The following is an 18,912-nucleotide window of genomic DNA, read 5'->3' as shown; positions in this document are numbered from 1 at the left end:
CCTGCCCTGGCCCCCGACCACCCCTAACCCCAGGCAACCCTGCCCTGGCCCCCATCCACCCCACCTTCCGCCCCAGGCAACCCTGCCCTGGCCCCCTGTCTACCCCTGGCCCAGGCAGCCCTGGGGACGCGACCACTGGCCTGTTCACCGCCTTGTTTTGCCCGTGTGAAGGCTTAGAGCCCTGGGAGCCCTGCCCCTCCTGCTGTCCCAGCCCAAGGACCCTTCAGAGGTGGGCACACTGACCGAAGCCCTGAGCTGGGCAGACAATTGGGGCGGTCGGCCGAGGTGGCGGGGGCAGGCCAGCGTGTCTGCACCTGTCCCAGGTGATGTCCTTCCTGGGACTGCCCTCTTCAGGCCAGACCGTAACCGGGGCAGGGCTGCCACCCCACCCCTGGAGACACCCCCTGCAGCCCAGACAGCCCGGGCCCTGGTCTCCCGTCTCCTGACGCTGCCAGGCCTCCGTGTTCCCAGCTGTGCAGGAGGCCCTCACCCACCCCCGGACGCTTCGGGCCTGAGCGTGAAGGGCAGCCCTGTGCGGCCACACGGAGCCCCACCCCGTGATTCCTCCTGTCCCCGCCTGCCTGTCACTCCATCCCGGCTCCTGACCCGGGACCCTGCTCGCCTCGTCTCCCTCCCACACCTCCCCACAGCCCCTTCACCTTCCCGTTCACTTTCCTACCTCCTTTCGTGCCAGTGAAAGGGTCTGAGGCATTTTATGAGGGCTACGAGCCCCTCTTCCCACACCCTGGGTGCCACCCCTTTAATGAGGAAACTGAGGTTCGGCAGAGGGTGAAGGCCCCCACGGAGCTGCTGGGCCCTAGTGCAGGGCTGAGGACAGCACAGAGTCAGAGTCATACCCAAGACTTTTGGGGTCTCATGCGGCCTTGTGGCTGAAGCTGACCCGGCAGCCTTTGCCAGCTGGCCGGGAGTTGGGGTGCTGTGTGGGAGGCCAGGTGTTGGTGACCTGTGCCCCACCTGAGGGGTGGGGAAGGGTGCAGGTGGCCCCCACCCCGAGCTGTCCCTGTGCACCAGCACCCATCACCTGCGGGTGCCCTCACCTCCCTGTGGGCCCCAGAGGGCGGTGGGCTCTGTGGCCCTGGGGGAGGAGGCTTCAGGCCCTGATGCCCCGGGTCTCAGCTGCTGCCCTGCCTCAGGCCTGGAGCCCCCTACACCCGCCCCAGAAACCAGGGCATCAGAAGGGGTCTCCCGCCCGAGCCACCTCCGTACTAGCTGTCCCCTGGATGCCCTGGCCCCAAGAGGCCCCTGCCATGTCCCACCCTTGGCACCCACAGCAGGTGCCAGGAGGAAATGGGTTCGAACCTGGGAGGCCTGCGGGGGCGGACACTGGCAGAACTGGTTTGGGCTTGGGACCGGGAGGGCTCCCCAGGGAGGGTGGGGTGAGTCACACGGGCAGGGCTGAGAGTGGGGAGCACGGCCTTTCAGGGCTGTACCACGCCCCCACGGCGCAGGGTGGGGGACCCAGCCTTCCAAGCCAGGCAGGCCCCTTTCCTCAGCCTAGACCTCATATAAAGGGGTATCTGGGGTCCCCTGCCACCCCTGTGTGCTGGGGTTCAGCAGGGTGAATTCCCGGGGCAGCACACAGCCATGTCCCAGCCCCTGCTCTAGGCCCGTCGTGGCCACCGACCTGAGGTCCCTGCCCTGTGGGTTGATATTCTCAAGGTGACAGCCTCCATATGGCAGTGACTTGCCGGGGGGCCAGCAGGCGGGAGGGGCTGGAGGTGCTGGTGGGCGGGGTTCAGGTTCATCCTTCGTGGGCAAGGGGGGAGGTCAAGTCGGCTCCTGAGCAAAGGCAGGCAGGACACAGGGAGAAGCCTGCACGGCGTCTGGCAGGGCGGCCGTGGCCCAGGCCCGTCCAGTGGTGTAGGGGCGTGTGGTCAGGGTGACCTAGCTACACAGAGCAGGGGGCCAGGGCAGAGGGAGCGAGTGATGAGTGAGGGGGCAGGGCCGAAGGGGAGGTGGAGGTCCGGTGAAGACCCTGGGGGTCCCCTGACAGGCCGTGGGGGCCTCTGGAAGTGAGGGGAGGTTTGAATCATGAGGGTCCCTAGAAGATTCCATTTTGACATCAAGGAGGGCGGGGTGCTCACAGGTTCCCGGGGACCCAGCACGCACCTCCTTCCACCTTATCTGGGACCAGCGGCCTCCGAATGCAACCCAAGGCAGGGCGTTCTCTGGGCCTTTGGCCTGGGTGAGGCCGTGGGGAGCCTGTTCCCCACTTCCGCTTCCCGTGAGGCGACAAGGCAGCTTTCCCTGCAGGTTAATGAGCAGACAGTCCGGGCGGCTGGGACGGCAGTGACTCAGCGGTCATCGGGCGCTATCCACCACCCGCCAGCCCCGGGCTGTGCCCCTGCCGGAACCAACCCCACCCGCACCCCGGGCCCCGGAGGAGAGAGCCCCAGTGTTCCCAGCGCTAAGGGACAGGGCGAAAGTGGCCGAGAGGGGTGGGGCCGGTGGGGCGGGTGCTGGGGAGACACCCAGCTCTGGGAAGGGGGGGCCCCACACAGGTCTGGAGAATTTTTTCTGGGGCCCTAGAAGCCAGGGGGAGATTGGAATCAGGGTGGTCTCAGGCACCCTGGGCCTCACTTTAGTGGAGGGCAGGGCAGGGTGAGTTCTCCTCCTGCGCCCCAAGCTCATGACTCTCGGAGGCCCCTCCCTGCCATCGCAGCAGCCAGGTCCCACCGGCTCCCTCCTGTCCCCCAGGCTAGGCTTGGGAGCCGCCTGTGGGCCAGGGCCGGAGGACCCATCTCCCGGCAGCAGGACGTACCCATGCCTGGGGTCCCACCCTGACAGCGGGGGGACCTGGGCCAGGTCTCCTCACCTCTTGGAGCCTGAAGCAGGTGGAGAGAGTGACGGTGGCCCCTGAGGAACTGCCAGCTTAGGGCCAGTGGGGGCCTGCACAGGGTCAGGCGTGGGGCGCTAGGATACAGAGCAGGGTGGGGCGGCCAGGCTCCCTGCCCTCCTGGCCACCTGAGCACTGGCCCCTCGAGATAAGAATGAGGTCACCTGTCAGGCCAGCACTGCCCAGCCCCCACCTGCCTGCCGGCCACTTCTAAAGGCCTCCCTGTGGCGGCCAGATGGCAGTGGGTCGGGGTCCTCCATGGTGGCCAGCAGGGGTGGGTTGGGGTCCCCCATGGTGACCTGACAGGGATGCCCACAGGCCCACGAGTGATGCAGCCTCAAGGTGGGGACAGAGGAAATGAGGTCATCCAGCAAGTCAGCCACAGGATAGGGGCAGATGGTCCAGCCCTGAGCCCCCCAGGGGCCTATGCCCCGCCTCCGTCTGCCCCTGAGCCCCCCAGGGTCCTATGCCCCGCCTCCGCCTGCCCCTGAGCCCCCCAGGGTCCTTTTCCCCACCTCCGTCTGCCCCTGAGCCCCCCCAGGGTCCCTTACCCCGCCTCCATCTGCACGGCCAAAAATTTAAGAGAGGGACAGAGACAGGTGAAGGGACCCCTGCCCTCAAAACAGCTGCTCAGGTTTGGTTTGTTTTCATTTTACCTTTTTAGTGTAAACATACAGGTAAAAAAACAGCTGTCGTTTCTGCCCCCTGGGCAAGGACATTCCTTTCGTTCATCCTGGGGTTCCGCCATGACCCCGACAGCAGCTCCGTGTCCCCGATGGTTGTGGTGGGGGCGGTCCTGGCAAATCTGACCCCGAGCAAGCCCGTGTCAGGGGTCTCCTCGCTGTCGTCTTTATGGGAGCAGACGACCCGGTCTTTCCCTCTCAGAGCCACCGGGGGTTCAAACAGAAGGCCTTTCAGTTAGCAGCCGAGCACTTAACCTCCGAGCCACCAGGCCTCCTTCCCCCGAATCATCCTCGCTGTTTCAAAGAATTGGAGGAGCCCTGAGACCCAAAGGGGGCTGGGGGGGCCTGGTGCCCTGTCCAACGTCCCTGGATCATAAGACCCCAGGGAGGAGACGCCCCCCTGGAAGGGGTGCTGGGGAGCGAGACCTGGGGGGCGTCTTGGAGGGCAGGGGCTCAGCTGGGTCTGGAGAGTCAGATGTGGCCACAGAGCCGGGAAGGGCCCCCCTGGCCAGGAAGGGCCCTCGCGCAGAGGCCGGGATCTGCCGCTGCCACCCTGGACGTGCCCGAGTCCTCTTTGGCAACTCGTTTGAAGGGACAGGCCATCCCAAGTTCCCAGGACAGCACCCCCGTACCCCGAGGGCAGGGCTAACTTCCGACTGGCCGGCCACTCTGTGGTGACAGGTGACATGCTGCCTGCTGCCTGCCTCTCTTGTCACCAGCCTCCCCAAATAGCCTCCAAGTGGCTCCCTCTGCTCTGAGTTCACAGAGCATCTGAGAGGAAGCAGCTTTGTGTCTGCCCGAATGGCGCTAGCAGTGACGCTCGGCCTCTGAGGCTAGAGTCCAGACAAAAGGGCCCTTCTCTGAGGCGGCCCCTCACGTCACAGCCGGCCCTGCAGCCGGAGGTGGGGTGTGGGCCTAAGCCCGGCCTCGGCCCTCCTGGGAAGGCCCATCTTGGGGAGCCTCAGCTGCCAGGAAACTCAGATACACAGGGGGCATTGGCCTGTGGCAGCAAAGTCACAGGGACCCCAGAGGGACTGAGGTGGGGGCCAGTGGGCATATGCCTGCACCACCCTAAACAGACCATGTGGCCCCAGGCAGGTTGCAACGGGGAGGCCAGGCCACCTCTCCCAGTCCCGCTAGGCAGAGGCCTGGGCCGCCTTGCCAGGGACTTCCTACCAGAGTTGTTATGGGGGGTGTGAGTGTGCTTTCAAGCAAGCATGTGTGCATGGGCGTGTGTCGGGGTGCACGTGTGTGTGGATGTGTGGGTGTGTGGATGTGTGGGTGCAGATGGATATGCCTGTTTACGTGCGTATGTGTGGGTGCACGTGTGTGCATGTGTATGTGGTTGTGTGTGCAGATGGATGTGTATGTGTTTATATGTGTGTACATGCATGCGTGTGGATGTGTGTACATGTGTGTGCAGATGTGTGTGCATTTATATGTATGTGCATCTATGTGTGTGTGCATGTGTGAGCACGTGTGTATAGATGTGTGCAGATGTGTGTACATGTGTTTATACGTGCAGCTGCATACATTGCGCGTGTATATGTTTATACATGTATGTGTATATGTATATATGTGTTATGCATATGTATGTATGAACGTACATGTAGGTATTTGTATGTTGAAGGACGGGGAATTTTCCTGGGAGCCTCAGATTCCTCATCTGTAAAATGAGTGGGGCCTGACCCCCCCCACAGCCTGGGACTGAGGCACCGGACCCCGCAGCCCCCAGGACAGAGCCCACCCCTGTCTCTGATCCCTCCCCAGGCCAGGAGGGATGGCCCAGCCCTTTCTTTCCCCAGGCAGAATTTTGGGGGCCTTTTGTGCCCCTCAAAGCTCTGGTGATGCAGTGGTTAAAGCACTCGGCTGCTAACCAGAAGGGCAGTGGTTTGAACCCACCAGCCGTTCTTGGGGAGAAAGATGAGGCATCAGCTTCCACAAAGACAAACAGCCTTGGAGACCCTATGGGCAGTTCCACTCTGTCCTCTGGGGGCGCTGTTCGTCAGAATGGACTCCACGGCAGTGGGTGTGGTTTGGGCTTTGCTTCTGTGAAGATTGACAGCCTAGGAGACCCTGTGGGGCAGTTCCACTCTGTCCTCCAGGGGCGCTATGGGTCAGAATGGACTCCACGGCAGTGGGTGTGGTTTGAGCTTTGCTTCTGTGAAGACTGACAGCCTTGGAGACCCTGTGGGCAGTTCCACTCTGTCCTCCAGGGGCGCTGTGAGTGGAATCACTTTCTTGGTTGGTTCCAGCCCCTCTGCACCTTGAGAGCCACACCTCCCTCTCCCCATACCTCAGGGCCCAAAGCCCACCCTTGGCCTCCTGGCCCTGCTGCCCGCCGCTGGAGGCCCCGGGTTTGTGCTTGTGAACTCAGGGCTGTGGCCAGCGTAAGGGGCTCTATCCGTTTACAAGCACGTGTCCCCGTAGGGTCTGGCCCTGTCCCCGCCCTCACCATGGGGACATCCAGGTTGGCTTGAGCGTGACTGAGGGCAGTGAGGGGTGGTGCCCGTGCCCCCTGCCCTGCTGAGCGCACTGCCGCCCCCAGGATCCAGTGTCCCGCCCTCGTGGCGCTCGTGGCCAACCTCCTGGGCGCCGCCCTTAGTTTCACCTGCATCCCGGCCAGCACCAAGGGAGCCAGCGCAGCTGCTCAGGCCGCCCGCCCAGGTAGGCCCCCTGGGGACTCCTCCTGTGTGCAGCCCAGCCCTCCCTGCCGCCCGCACCCTGCAGCCCAGGCACCACTCCCCCGGGGTCCCCTTCAGCACCTTCAGGACAGGGCCGCCTGCTCCAGGCTCGGGTGCGTAGGCATAGGGGTATTCGGGGGCACCCTCACACCCACTTTCATTCCTCAAGCCCCTCTGGGGTGCGGGGTGGCTCCCAGCGGCTGACCCCATCAAAGCCAAGCTGGGGGGGAGGGTCAGAAGAGGGGCCTGTGGTCCTTGTCTCCAAGGGCATGGGGAGGGGCCAGGCAGACTGGGGCCTGAGGCAGAGGAGTTACGGGGGCAGGACTGGGGAGGCTGCAAGGGGCTTGAGGGGCACGCGACAGCTCCTGGGGCTGCTGTACCAAGTGCCACGCTGGATGGGCTTCGAACAGCAAGCGTCTCCTCCCTGGGACGTCCCAAATCACCACCCCTGAGCCCAGATCAAGGCACCCTCCCTCTCATGGCTCTAGGGAAGGACCCTCCTGGCGTCTTTCAGCCCCTGGTGGTCCCAGGTGTTCCTGGGCTTGTGGCCACATCAGGGCACAGGGACAGGCGCCCAAAGGTCGTCTGCCACTCAGAGAGAGAGGCTGGTGGAGAGCGGGCACTGGGGCAGGTGGCTGACACGCCCTCCTGCCCCAGGTGGGCCCAAGCCGGGCGTGTTTGACCTGAAGGCCATCACCCACCTGCTGCTGTTGCCTGGCGTCCTGCCTGTCTTCCTCATCAAGGTGGTCTCCGGCTTCCCCTCAGGTGAGTCCCACCTGCCGCCTTCATGCCGAGCCCGTGCAGCTGAGACAGCTGGGCCGTGGGGAGGATGTGGGGGCACCTGGCATCTCGTGTCCACACTGCCCCGTTGTCACACCTCACCTGCACCCATGCGCACACCTCTGTCCCACTGGGTCATGCCGACGTGGTGGCATAGGGAGGAGGAGGGGCTCAGAAACAGGTGCCCCCGTTCCTCACCACCAGCCCCCCCGGGAGGGGGTCACTGAGGGCCCAGGTGTCCTGGGGCCACGTGCTGCAGCACCACCACCTGCAGGCCTGTGAGGACAGAGTGTGTTCTCTGGGCGCTGGAGGCTGGGAGCTCAGGGTCAGGGTGTGAGCAGGGCCATGCTTCCTCTGGAGGCTCTGGCGGGGTGTCCCTCCTGTTTCCCCCAGGTCCCGCTGGTCCCACGTGTTCCTAGGCTTACGGCCCCTCACTGCCATCTCTGCCAGGTCTCCACGTGGCCAGCTCCCTCTGTCCCTCCGTGTCTCCTCTCCCCTTTTATAAGGACACCACGCAAGTAGGATTAAGACTCACCCTTCTCCACTATGACCCATATGAATTAAACCCATTATATCTCCAAAGTCCCTGTGTCCGAGTGGGGTCACGTTCCCAGGTCCTGGGGCCAGGGCTCCAGCATAGTCTTTCTAGGGGACAGTGTTCCATCCGTGACACCAAGACACAGGACAGGCTCCTGCTTCACCCACCATTCTGACCTTCCTGCCTCTGGGTTCCAAGTCCTCTCACAGCAGACAGGCACCTGCAAGTTCAGGGATTCTGAAGACACAGGGACAGACAGCCCTCAGGCCCTCGGCCCACCCGGAGGGCATCCCTGACCACAGCCCACAGTGACCCTGTCACTCCGAAACCCTGCCTGGGATCCCCTAACTGGGACGCCAGGGGATGAGACAGAGGACGGATCCCTGAGGCTACTGTTCAAACGTTCTCAGATGTTTCCACGGTAACACTAAGGGGTTAATCTCGCACGAAGCAGAAAGTGCTGCCTTGCTGAGCACCCCATGAGCTGGGAGCCCTGGGCGGGCCATGTCTGGGCCCCACCTTCCCCCATCCAGGCCTTCTAGGCGGTTCTGTGGGCTGCATGACCAGGGTGCAAGTCACCTCCCTAAGTATATGGGCCTTGGAGACCATTCGGAGTCCAGTCAAGTCACCTCCCTACGTATATGGGCCTTGGAGACCATTTGGAGTCCAGTCGTGCAGCATCTGGGACATCTAGAGGCCGAGGTTACCAGGGGGCCCGGCTTAGGAACACTGAGGGCTGAGGCTTATGGGAAATGTGGAAACGAGTAATGTGACTGACAGCCAAACGCCATTACCATTGCAGCGGCTGACTGGTGAGGGAGGACGTTGGCCTGGCAGATGCTGCACTCCATGTGGATTCACAGCTTAAACCTTCAGCGGGCGCGGGAGGGGACCACTAACCAGAGGCCATGATGTGGCCGGCCGGGGGCCCACCGCCGCTGAGACGGGCGGGGGCCGCCGCAGCCAGGCCGTGGTGGTGCCGCGGACCCAGGCCATCTCTCCGTCCCCAGGGCTCTTCATGGTCATGTTCTCCATCATCTCCATGGACTTCTTCCAGCTGGAGGCTGCCCAGGCTGGCTACCTCATGTCCTACTTTGGGGTTCTGCAGATGGTGAGTGGATGCACGCCGGGCTCCCCACACCTCACACCCGGCCCCCCGCCTCCCTCACGTGATGCCTCTGTCCACACCTCGCTCGCCCCTCCCCTGACCCCGGGACTCTGTCCTCGGCTCCCCCACGTGGCCTGTGGCCTGCAGCCTCCGGAAGGCTCCCTTCAGCGGGGGGCCGCCCGCACACGTCCACACTTGGCTTGCAGATGACGGAAGCCTGTTGTCTCAGCTTTAGGCCGGAAGGCCACAGTCCAGGGGCGGCGAGGCATCCCTCACAGGCTCTGGGGAGGGTCCCCCCAGTCTCTGTGGTGTCTGGCGGTTCCTAGTCCCTGCCTGTGTGACATGCCTGTGTGACATGCCGTCCTCCCTGCGTGTCCCTCTCATCAGGACCCGTCATTGGTCAGTGCCCCCTACTCCAGGGTGACCTCATCTTAGCTGGGCAACACCCACAAAGACCTTAATTCCAGACCAGCTCGTGTCCACAGGGATGGGGGGTGTTTCAGGCGTGAACATGCCTTGTTAGAGGACATCACACCAGCCCCCGGCCCTGACGTGTCCAAACCGGACTCATGGCCCCCCTCCAGCACCCCCGTCCCGAGCCAGGGCGGCACCGGGGTCCAGCTGTGCAGCCAAGGCTCCGGCACCCCGCCCCCGCCCCCCACTGTCACTGCTCTGGGAGACTTTATGTCCCGACCCCTGGAGTGCCCTCACCACCTCTGTCCCTCGCACACGACCACCGTGGTCCAGGATGGTGCCACCCTCACTGCCTCACAAGACCTCCTCTGCCTTCTCTCTCTCTCGGGAGCCGTGGACTCTTCTGGAAAGCCCCCTGCTCTCATTGATTCCAGACACCCTGTCCTTCCTTCCTGAGCACCCCCCGCTTCCCTGGCCAGGTGCCCCCCAGCTCCTCCATCCACCTGTCGGTCACCCATTGAGTTCTCTTTCTGCCTCGTTGAGCCCAGTTCCTCCTGGCCTCTGGGCGGCCGTTCTGCTTCCAGACCCTCAGGCCAGCCCCTTCCTTCTGTTACCCCCCCCCCAGCTCCCAAGCCGCCCACCCCGCACCTCCTGCTATGTGAGGCTTGGGGGTGCTGGGTCCCTGTGAGGCTGGTGACAAGGGCTCCATGCTGGCCGGAGACTTTGGGTTTGGGTCCCAGGCACAGTGGGCAGGTGAGGGGCTCAGGCCTGTACCCCCAGGCTGTCCACGGCAGCCGAGCCAAGACACAGCCTCCAGGAGGTGGTTCTGGGGGTCAAGCACCCCAGGCTGCTGTCACACCATGTCACCTGCTCTAGGGGCATCAGAGCTGGCATGGGTGGGCATATGTTTTCATCCCATTGGCTGGTGAGGCCCGAGGCGACCCATGAGTGGCTGGGTGGGACTGGAACCCAGGTTGCCTGGCTGCATAGACCAACTGTCTCTCGGGCTTCCTGAGCGGGGTTTGCGTTCTGCTCTCGGGCCAGGGATGGGGAGCTGGCTGGGTGTCAGGGGCACAGGGGGCAGCTGGGGGATGGGGAAGCAGCCATGAACAGGCAGACGCAGCCCCGTGCAGGGGGACAGCTGGGGGATGGGGAAACAGGCAGACGCAGCCCCGTGCAGTGGGGCAGCTGGGGGATGGGGAAGCAGCCGTAAACAGGCAGATGCAGCCCCATGCAGGGGGGTGTCTCACAGAGAAGCACAGGGGGAGCCCCTACACCGGGTACAGGGATAAGCGAGGCAGGCTTCCTGGAGGAGGTGGCCAACTCCATCCCCTCTGAGAGTCCTGTCTGAGAGGAGAGGCAGTGCCCTCGCCTGTGGGCAGCATACCAGGAGGCCATGGTCTACCGAATTCTTATGTAGTGTGGACTGGCAGGACAGCCAGCCTGGGTCAAACCAGGGACAGAGCAGACCCCAGAGGGGGGAGTGTTATGGCTGGGGCAGCTGCTGGCCTGTGCTGGGCATCTGGGGCCTGCGTCCTGCCCTCAGCCAGCTGTGTGGTCCAGAGCAAGGGTCCCAAGCTCTCGGAACCTCCACGTCTTCCCCATCAAATGACGCTCAGTGTCACCCGGGTCGTTAGGCTCTGACAGTGCTGAGCAGTGGCTCGGCTGGGCAGGAAGTGCACCCTTGGCAGGTCCCTGAGTGGAAGGGACAGTGGCGCCATGCCGCCACCCGGACAACAGCCGGAGCGGGGGCGGGACTATTCTAGGACCCCGGCAGCCTCTGACGGGAGGCAGGCCACGTGCCAGGGGGGCGGGGAGCATTCCAACACCTCTGCTAAAATAGGGGCTCCTGGGTATGTGTGTGTGAGTGGGGGGGCTGCAGTGTACCCCCTGGTGGGGGAGTGGAGGTGGACAGAGAACAGGGACAGCAGTAGTCAAACCCCAGAGTTGGGGGTTTGTTCCACAAAGGGTTCCCCACCTGCCTGGGGCCGAGTGGCCCGCCTGGCTTCTGTGGAAGGAGGACTCCTGTCCCCTGATGTCTGCAGACCTCTCGGGGTGCACATGGGACCTCTGGCCTGCACCGGGGTGGGGAGAGCCATGGCCCAGGTGGCCGGCCTGGGCTCAGCCTCTGTGAGGAGGTGACCAACACCACAGTGGGGGTGAGGAGCTGGGCAAGAGGGTGCAGAAGGACCCAGGAAGGAGTGGGCCAGTCAGGACGGGGGTGGGGGGGTGGGGAAAGAGGCCCGCTGGAGGGGCCCAGAAGGCTCACGGGCATTTCCTCAGAGAGGGCTCTGGCAGACGGAGGGTCGGGCAGAGGTCCGGCTGCTTGGGGCTGCAAGGCCACCGTCTGGACAAAGATGAGGAGGCTTGGGCCACCTCCCAGCGGGGGTGGGGGCGCCTGGGAGAAGAGGGCTAACCGGTGGTGAGAGAAGAAGGGGGGGACGCTAAGGGCCCCCAAAGATCCCAGGTCAGGGGCTGTTCAGGGGATCTGAAGTGACATTGGGGACTGGACACGTGTTCTGGTAAAACCTGAACTCAGAGCCGGGTTGACCATTAGAGGTAAAGCGTAAAGCAGGTGGTGGACTGCTTCCTTTGGTAACCTGTAAGCCCATAAAGGGAGCTCTCGTGGCGCAGTGCCTAAGGCGCCTGACCGCTAACCAGGCTGGCGGTTCAAACCCGCCAGCCACTCCTCGGAAGGAAGGCTGGGCAATCTACTTCTGTAGAGAAACCGCCTCGGAAACCCAAGGAGGGGTCGCTATGAGTCGGATCAACTCCACAGCAATGAGTTTTTTGAGTTAAGGCTTCAAGGGAGTCCTGGTTGCGCAGTGGTTAGACCACTGGGCTGCCAGCCAGAATCAGCAGTTTGAACCTTCCAGCTACTCCGCAGGTGAAAGAGGAGACAGTCGGCGTCTGTGGAGATTGACAGCCTTGGGGACTGTATGCGTGCGGCACTCCTCCACTGTCCTACAAGGTCACTGAGCCTGAACCAACTCAGCTGCAGTGGGTTGGGTTTAAGATACATAAGGAGGCCCGTGGTTGGCGGAGTTTGGGGCCAGCGACCAACCAACAGGTTCCAGGTGTCAATCCACCGAGCAGCACCACAGACCTGACCCGTGAAGGCTGAAGCCAAGACGCCGTGGGTCAGTCCCCTCTGTTACACGCGGGGCGGCCGGGAGGTGGAACTGACTGACAGTTTTGTTTTGTTTTTTTAATTTTGTTGTTGTTGTTGTTGTTGTTATGTGCCATTGAGTCGGCCCCGACTCATAGCGACCCCTCCTTGGGTTTCCGAGGCAGTATCACTACGGAAGTAGGATTGCCCAACCTTCCTTCCGAGGAGTGGCTGGTGGGTTTGAACCGCCAGCCTTCTGGTTAGCAGTCAAGTGTCTTAGCCACTATTTAGTGGGGAAAATTGAGACATCTCGGCAACACTTTAGGACTTTGTGTTGGTGTTTGGATGACGTTTTTTATTCAAATCTTGTTGTTTCATGGCTTCTTGTAAGTGTGTTGTGTTAAGTAAAATGTGCCAAAGAGTTCTGCCTTCTCCAAATGAAAAAAGCAGCTAACATGAGCAGAGCAGAGAGCCTCGTCAGGACGGTCCTGTGCCCCAGCAGGAAGTGGGAGGAGTGGCTGGTCCCGTTCTGCAGGGCAGGGCTGCCCCCAGGACATGCCAGGCCCCAGCCCTGGGCAGGCCCCATCCTCCCACGAGCCCCAGCCCCAGGGCGGGCGGCAGCACTTCCTGCTGGTGGAGGAGGGGAGATGACCGGACCTGGGTCTGGGAGCAGCCGGAGGGCTGGCCCTGCTCCGAGCCCTCCGTGCCCTGGTCCCACTTCACGGGGAGCTCTGGGCAGGAAGGGGCACCACACAGCCGGGCCAGCAGGATCCCCTTAACCTAGGGGGTCACACCTGGGAGTTCAGGAGCACTTACGAGGGACACAGTCAGCCTCGGGAAACCCAGCCTCTGGCGCCTCTGGGAGCCTCACAGGGAACCCAGGGGCTGCACTTGGTGGTGAGGCTGGAGCCTTACCGGCCACCAGCCTGGGCCCCTCCGCAGCTCCCCCACTCTCTGAGCCTCCCTCTGCCCGGCGGGAACATGAGGTGGCAGCTCTCGGCAGTCTCTGCACGTGGCACCTGCAGATGGCCGCTGGGGCAGCGGGCGGGCCCGGGCCCCCACTTCCTCTGAGCCCAGTCTCCTCAGCTGCAAAAGGGGATGGTGATTCCTGCCAACTCTGTGGGGGGACGCGGAGCTGAGGAAGGGGGTGGGCCGGGTAAGGGCACGTGGGGTGACCCTGGAGCGGGTTTGTGGAGCCAGTGGGGTCCCTGTGCTGCACTGTGAGGTTTTTGCAAAGGTACCGGCTGCCTCTGCAGGACCCCGGCCTCCCCCACCCCCTTCACCGCCCTCCTGTGGTTAAGACTCCTCCTTGTTAGCCATGGAGTCTATTCCAGCTCCCAGCTACCCCATGGGACAGAGGAGAAGCGCCTAGAGGCATCCTGGGCCATGATCTTTGTGGGAGGAGCTCTGGTGGCCCAGTGCCTAAGGCACTTACTTGGTTGCTAACCAGAAGGCTGGTGGTTCAAACCCACCAGCCACTCCTTGGAAGGATGGAAGGAAGGTTGGCCAATCTACTTTCACAATGATACCGTCAAGGAGGGGTTGCCATGAGTCGGAGCCGACTCGAAGGCAGTGGGTTTGGTTTGTTTTCTGGAATCTTTGTGGGAGCAGCTGCCAGGTCTTTCTGCTGAGCTGCTGGGGCTCGAACCACGAACCTTCTGGTTAGCAGCTGCTCGCTCTGTGTGCCACCAGGGCTCCTTCTGACACGTGGCATGCCTGAAAGTGACATGGTGGTTTGTAACGCTGAAATCAGTGACTGCTGTGCGTGCGTGCATGTATGTGTGTGAGGCACCCAGCGCCCCCGCGGCCCCAGGAATCACAGAGCCATCGGGATCCAGCGGGCCCCCTGTCACCCTGGCCACCCTCAGCAGCTCCGGGCGGGTTCCCTGGTCTAGAGGGTGCCTGCTGCCCTCAGGCTGCGACGGGGCAGCCCAGTCCCAGCTCCACCCGGCCCCGTCCCTCGCCAGGTCATTCAGGGCCTGATCCTGGGGTGGCTGAGCAGCCGCTTCTCCGAGGGCACCCTGCTCCGCGCCAGCGTGCTGGTCTTCACCGCCGTGGGAGTGGCCATGGTAAGTGCCCTACCCTGGGGCCGCCTGGATGAGGGCCGCCATCACACGGAGAGGCTGAGGTGGGACCCCAGGGGTGGGTCCTCGCAGGCGCTGGGCGCCCCCGCTCAGCTGGGCGGCTCTGCCCTGTCCACGCCCAGGCGCTCATGACCAGCATCTTCCACTTCTGCCTCCTGATGCCCGGCCTGGTCTTCAGCCTGTGTGTCCTCAACGTGGTGACCGACAGCATGCTGACCAAGGCCGTCTCAGCCTCGGACACAGGTGAGGGTGGCCCCACAGTCTGCGGGGCAGGCACTGGGCACCCCGTGGGCCAGTGTTGAGTCTCCCCGGGGTGTAGTGGGTGTGGCAAGGTGGGAGGGGGTGAGCAGCGGGCTTAGGTGGGAATCTTGCCCCCCCTCTGGCCTGGGGGCTGCCCTTCCTGCACAAGGCCCTGCTGGCCGGTCCAGGGCTGAGTCAGGCCTGTGGCAGAGGGCTCCACAGAGGTGGTGTTTGACTTGGTTTGAAACACAGGCAGGAATTTACCAAAAAGGAGGGAGGGATGGCCTTCCCGGCCAGCCCCCTGGGCTACACATGGGGTGGGACTGGCTCAGAGGGAGCCTGGCCTGCTGGGCCTGGAGGGCTGGCCCCTCCTCTAGCACCTCGCTGGCACAGTGCGTGTTCAGGTGCTTACTGAATGAATGAGTGACTTAATTACTTACTGAATGAATGAGTGACTTAATTAATGGACACAGCTTGTTAATTGCTGTGACTCCCCAGGCTCTGGCCTCCAGGGAGCCCCCGGGTCACCCCTCAGGAGAGAGGCCCGCATGGGCCCTGAACCCCACTCTGCATCCAGCTTCAGGCCGGGGCATCTCCCTGTGAAGATTAGGGGTCCCCAAGCCAACGGGGTTCCCTGGGCTGAAGGGGCCCAGGCTCCTGCCCAGGCCACAGTGTAGGCGCTCCGTGGGCTGGTTGGGGGTTAGGGCCCTGGGAAGGCTCAGGGGCACTGCCTGATCCCCCACCTGTCTGCCCAGAAGGTGGGAGCAGGGCGGCCCGTGGGTGAGCCTGTCCTCACAGCTGCCGAGGGCCGTTCTGTCATCAGGCCTGTCTCTAGTGGTCTGGACCCTCTGGGGACTGGAGGGCTTCCTGGAGGAGGTGGGGCTGGCCCCGGAGGAGGGAGCAGGAAATAGGGGCACAGGGCCTGGCAGGGCGGGGGGGCTCTGGACATCAAGAGCAGAGCAGACTTTTCTGGGGGAGCAGTGGCCCAGGCTGGGCCAGGCCCAGGGAGCCACGCCAAGCCCAAGGCACCCCTCACCCCCGGGCTTGGGAGGAGCCGGGCTGGTTCCCAGCACTAGCCTGGGAACCCAGACCGTGGAGGAGGTGGTAATTGCGGGCATGTGGGTGGTGGGAAGGCTTCTGCCACATTTCCCAGCCACCCTGAGCCTGGTGCGGCCTGACCGGGGCGGCTCTTCTCAGCTGCCCGGCCAGGCTACCTGACTCCCAGGGGCCTGGTTCCGAAGCCCTGGGAGCCAAGGACCCGCTGGACTGGGGCAGCAGGTCGTGGGCTTTGGGGGTTTGGCCCAGGAGGAGGCCCCCCCACTTGTGTCCTGGGAAGGGCCTGTGCTTGGGGACCGCATGCCCCAGCCCCTGCCCTGTGTTGCCTGAGAATGGCCTACGGGCACACACCTCATGCCACACAGGGCCCTGCTGGCACCGTTCCCTGTTCAGCCCCAAGAAGCAGGGGCACCTGTGACATGGTGGCCCTTTCTGGGCTTCCTGAAGCAGCTTCTGAGGCTGAGAGGCAGCAGGGTTCCAGCGGCCCCCAGAGGGTGGGGGTGGGGTGGGGGTGCAGACACAGTCCACCCTGCCCGACAGCTCTCCCCGCCCAGGGCTGCTTGCGGCCAAGTCCTGGTGGGGTGGCCAGGGGACGGTCCCTGTCCAACGCTTGGATGACACCAGGCCTGGAGGGTGGGGTGTGCTGCCTGTGAGTGGGCACGGGGGCTTCCTGGGGTAGGGAGGCCGTGCCCCACCCGGGAGCCGGCCCTAAGCCGGGAGGAGGAAGCACTGGAGGAGGGGCAGTCCAGGGTCACTGGCCGTGGGGGGTGGGGAGACCATGGCTGTGTCCAGGCCACGGGGGTTGGGTGCACCGGCCAGGTGACCCTGGGTCCCGCTTGGCCCTGCTGACCCCTCCCTCCCTTGCAGGCGCCATGCTGGGCCTCTGTGCCTCTGTGCAGCCCCTGACCCGCACTCTGGGGCCCACCCTGGGCGGCCTCCTGTACCGAAGATTCGGCGTGGCTGTCTTCGGACATGTGCAGGCAGCCGTCAACCTCCTGGTTCTCCTGGTGCTCTGGTGGAAGCCTGTGCCCCAGAAGAGGGACAAGCTCCAGTGACCTCAGCCCCCAGGACGGGCCTGACAATAAAACCTCTCTGGACTTCCGCCAGCCTGGTTTCTGCCAGCTCCCACCTCGTCGGGACTGGAGAGCTTCCTGGAGGAGGGGGCCTTCGACTGGACCACAGTGCCCCAAGGAGGGCAGCATCATCCAGGGCATGGGCCCAAGTTTATCCCCGGTGTGAGACAGTTCAGCTCCCCTGGTGTCCAACTGCCACGGCCCCTTAGTGCTCCCCGCACCACGGGCACGCTCTGCCCACTGCCTGGGGCCCCCATGAAACTTCAAGGTCACGCCCTCCCACCCACCCTGTCCCTGGTCCCTGGTGAGAAACCAGCTTCCTCGTAAAAGATCAGAGGCTGGGCTCGGGCAGATGTGGAACAGCACACTCAGTCCCAGGGGCCCCACCAGCACTGCAGCAGGGGTGGCCCAGCCCGGCTGTCCGACGAGTGGCTCCCTGGCTCACCTCGCCCAGCCTTGCTGTCCTGTGGCCCTCAGCCCTCCGCTGGCCCTCCCTGGACACCCCCAGCAGGCCCTGGGCCGGGAGGCCAGCAACCAGACCTGGGCTCTGGGGCACGCCCTCCCCCTGCCCACCCACCTTGGTCCCGGGCTCTCAGAAGGGACACTGGGAGGCCAGTCCGGCCACTGTGACCAGGCTGGGTTGACCAATCCGGAGGGAAGGACTGTGACAGGCCTTTCGGGAGCCAAGGTCTGCCAGCGCCCCACCCCCCACCCCCACGCCATGAGGTCCACGTGCTCTCTAGAAGGCAGCCATCAGTCCCCAGCCTGGGAGGGGCTCCGAGCCCAGGCCAGTCCCGCTGCTTGAATACTGCAGGGGGACAGGGTCTCACTCTCTGACTTTGGTCATTCACCCAGATGAGGTGGGACAGGAGGGTTCCTCACTGTAGGGCCTGGGAGTGGGGCGTCCAGGCGCCCAGTCAGAGAGCTGAGGCCTGGGGGCACCCCTCCCCGGGCCCTGGGTGTAGACCCACAGCTGCCTCCGGCTGTACTTTATGGTTCAACAGCTGGGGAGAAAATGCCCGCAGGAAGAGGCTCCCCTCTGGGCCCCGCACCAAGGACTCCTGCAGGCTGCCCACCCTCGGCCCATCCTGGCCCCTGGGACCCGGCGGGGAGGCCTGCAGCGGCTGCCGCAGCCTTCCGGGCGGCAGTCAGAGGCCTTGGGTCCTAGCCATCAGAGTGCCTTTCACACCCCGTGGGCAAGGGTCCGGCTCTGGCCTTTCCCCTGCACTCTGCATCCCCCTCTGGACGGCGTCCAACAGCAATGTCCCGGGAACACTGACCCTCACTGTGCTGCGAGCAGTGGCCTGTCCTGTCACCGTCTGTTCTCAGCTCTGTCACCTACAGACCTTTGGGGTGGAGGGGCACCGCCTCGCCAAGCCTCCCAGGCTCGGACTCACGCTTTTTAGTCCACTCCGTTTACCGAGGGTTGGACCGGGCAGGAGGCTGGACTGTTGGCTCCCTGGGCTCCTCAGGAAGGGGGCATTAGCGAGGTGCCCAGGCCCCCCACTCAATGTCCCAGCCCTGACACTCACAGGTTGCTTGCCAGCAGCAGTGCCCAACCGGACGGCAGGGGCAGGTGGCTGGACTGTCCAGAGCCACCAGGCCCCGCTGGGACGGGCCACCAGGGACGGTCGGGCCCAAGGCCAAGAGCGGCTGAGGGCTTCCTTCCGGTCTCTGCGGCACAGGTGGTGTGTGGGCGGAGGGGCGGGGCAGCTGGAGAACCACCTCCCACGCGTGGCAGCACTGGCCGGGCTCAGAACCCCCTCCCCCGGGAAGTGGAGCAGTCGGTGGATACCCACCCCCCACCATCAAGCATGCCACGGGGGGGCCCAGCCTCCCCACGCCACACCCAGTCAGCCTGGGGCCAAAGCCCAGGGCTCTTCCGGCGCCAGCTGACATTTATATCCGTCGGAAGCAATCCGTCCCCGTCCTCCCGGCAGGAAAGGCATCGCGCCACAGCGGCTGGTAGAAAAGGGGGAGGCCAGGTCGTTTATTTGGGACGGACACGGTGATGCAAAAACAAAACGCTAAGAACAATTGGGCGACAAATAACCCTCAAAATAAATAGACACGTCTAATAATTTAACGCGCCCGCGCAGCGGGGCGAGGCTCGCGGCTCTGCCCGGCAAGGTCCTCCTCCGGAGGGCTTCAGCGGCGCGCGGTCGCGCTCCCGCCGTCCCGGGCCCTTGGCTCCGGCCCGACCGGTCCAGTCTCGGGCTCCCGCGGGGAGAGGGCGGTCAGCAGCGGGGTCCCAGTCCCGGGCGCTCTCGGTCGCGGCGGCTCAGG

The 18,912-nt window shown here is 64.1% G+C and overlaps 1 protein-coding gene across 1 annotated transcript in view; it reads left to right on the top strand.

Moving 5' to 3' along the window:
* Nucleotides 1–16,608, top strand: part of SLC22A18 (solute carrier family 22 member 18) — a 25,288-nt gene extending 8,680 nt beyond the window's left edge. The window contains exons 5-10 of the mRNA XM_007949274.1: nucleotides 6,089–6,207; nucleotides 6,882–6,989; nucleotides 8,553–8,653; nucleotides 14,141–14,242; nucleotides 14,380–14,500; nucleotides 16,421–16,608. Coding sequence (XP_007947465.1) covers nucleotides 6,089–6,207; nucleotides 6,882–6,989; nucleotides 8,553–8,653; nucleotides 14,141–14,242; nucleotides 14,380–14,500; nucleotides 16,421–16,608 — 739 coding nt within the window. The remainder of the gene's footprint in view (nucleotides 1–6,088; nucleotides 6,208–6,881; nucleotides 6,990–8,552; nucleotides 8,654–14,140; nucleotides 14,243–14,379; nucleotides 14,501–16,420) is intronic.
* Nucleotides 16,609–18,912: the final 2,304 nt, after the last annotated feature.

Source organism: Orycteropus afer, unplaced genomic scaffold (assembly GCF_000298275.1).
Source record: "Orycteropus afer afer isolate SDZICR_OR568_19922 unplaced genomic scaffold, OryAfe1.0 scaffold00244, whole genome shotgun sequence".
Taxonomy (NCBI): Eukaryota; Metazoa; Chordata; class Mammalia; order Tubulidentata; family Orycteropodidae; genus Orycteropus; species Orycteropus afer.
The sequence above is the reverse complement of the archived record's forward strand: the minus strand, read 5'-3'. Positions and strand labels throughout refer to the sequence as shown.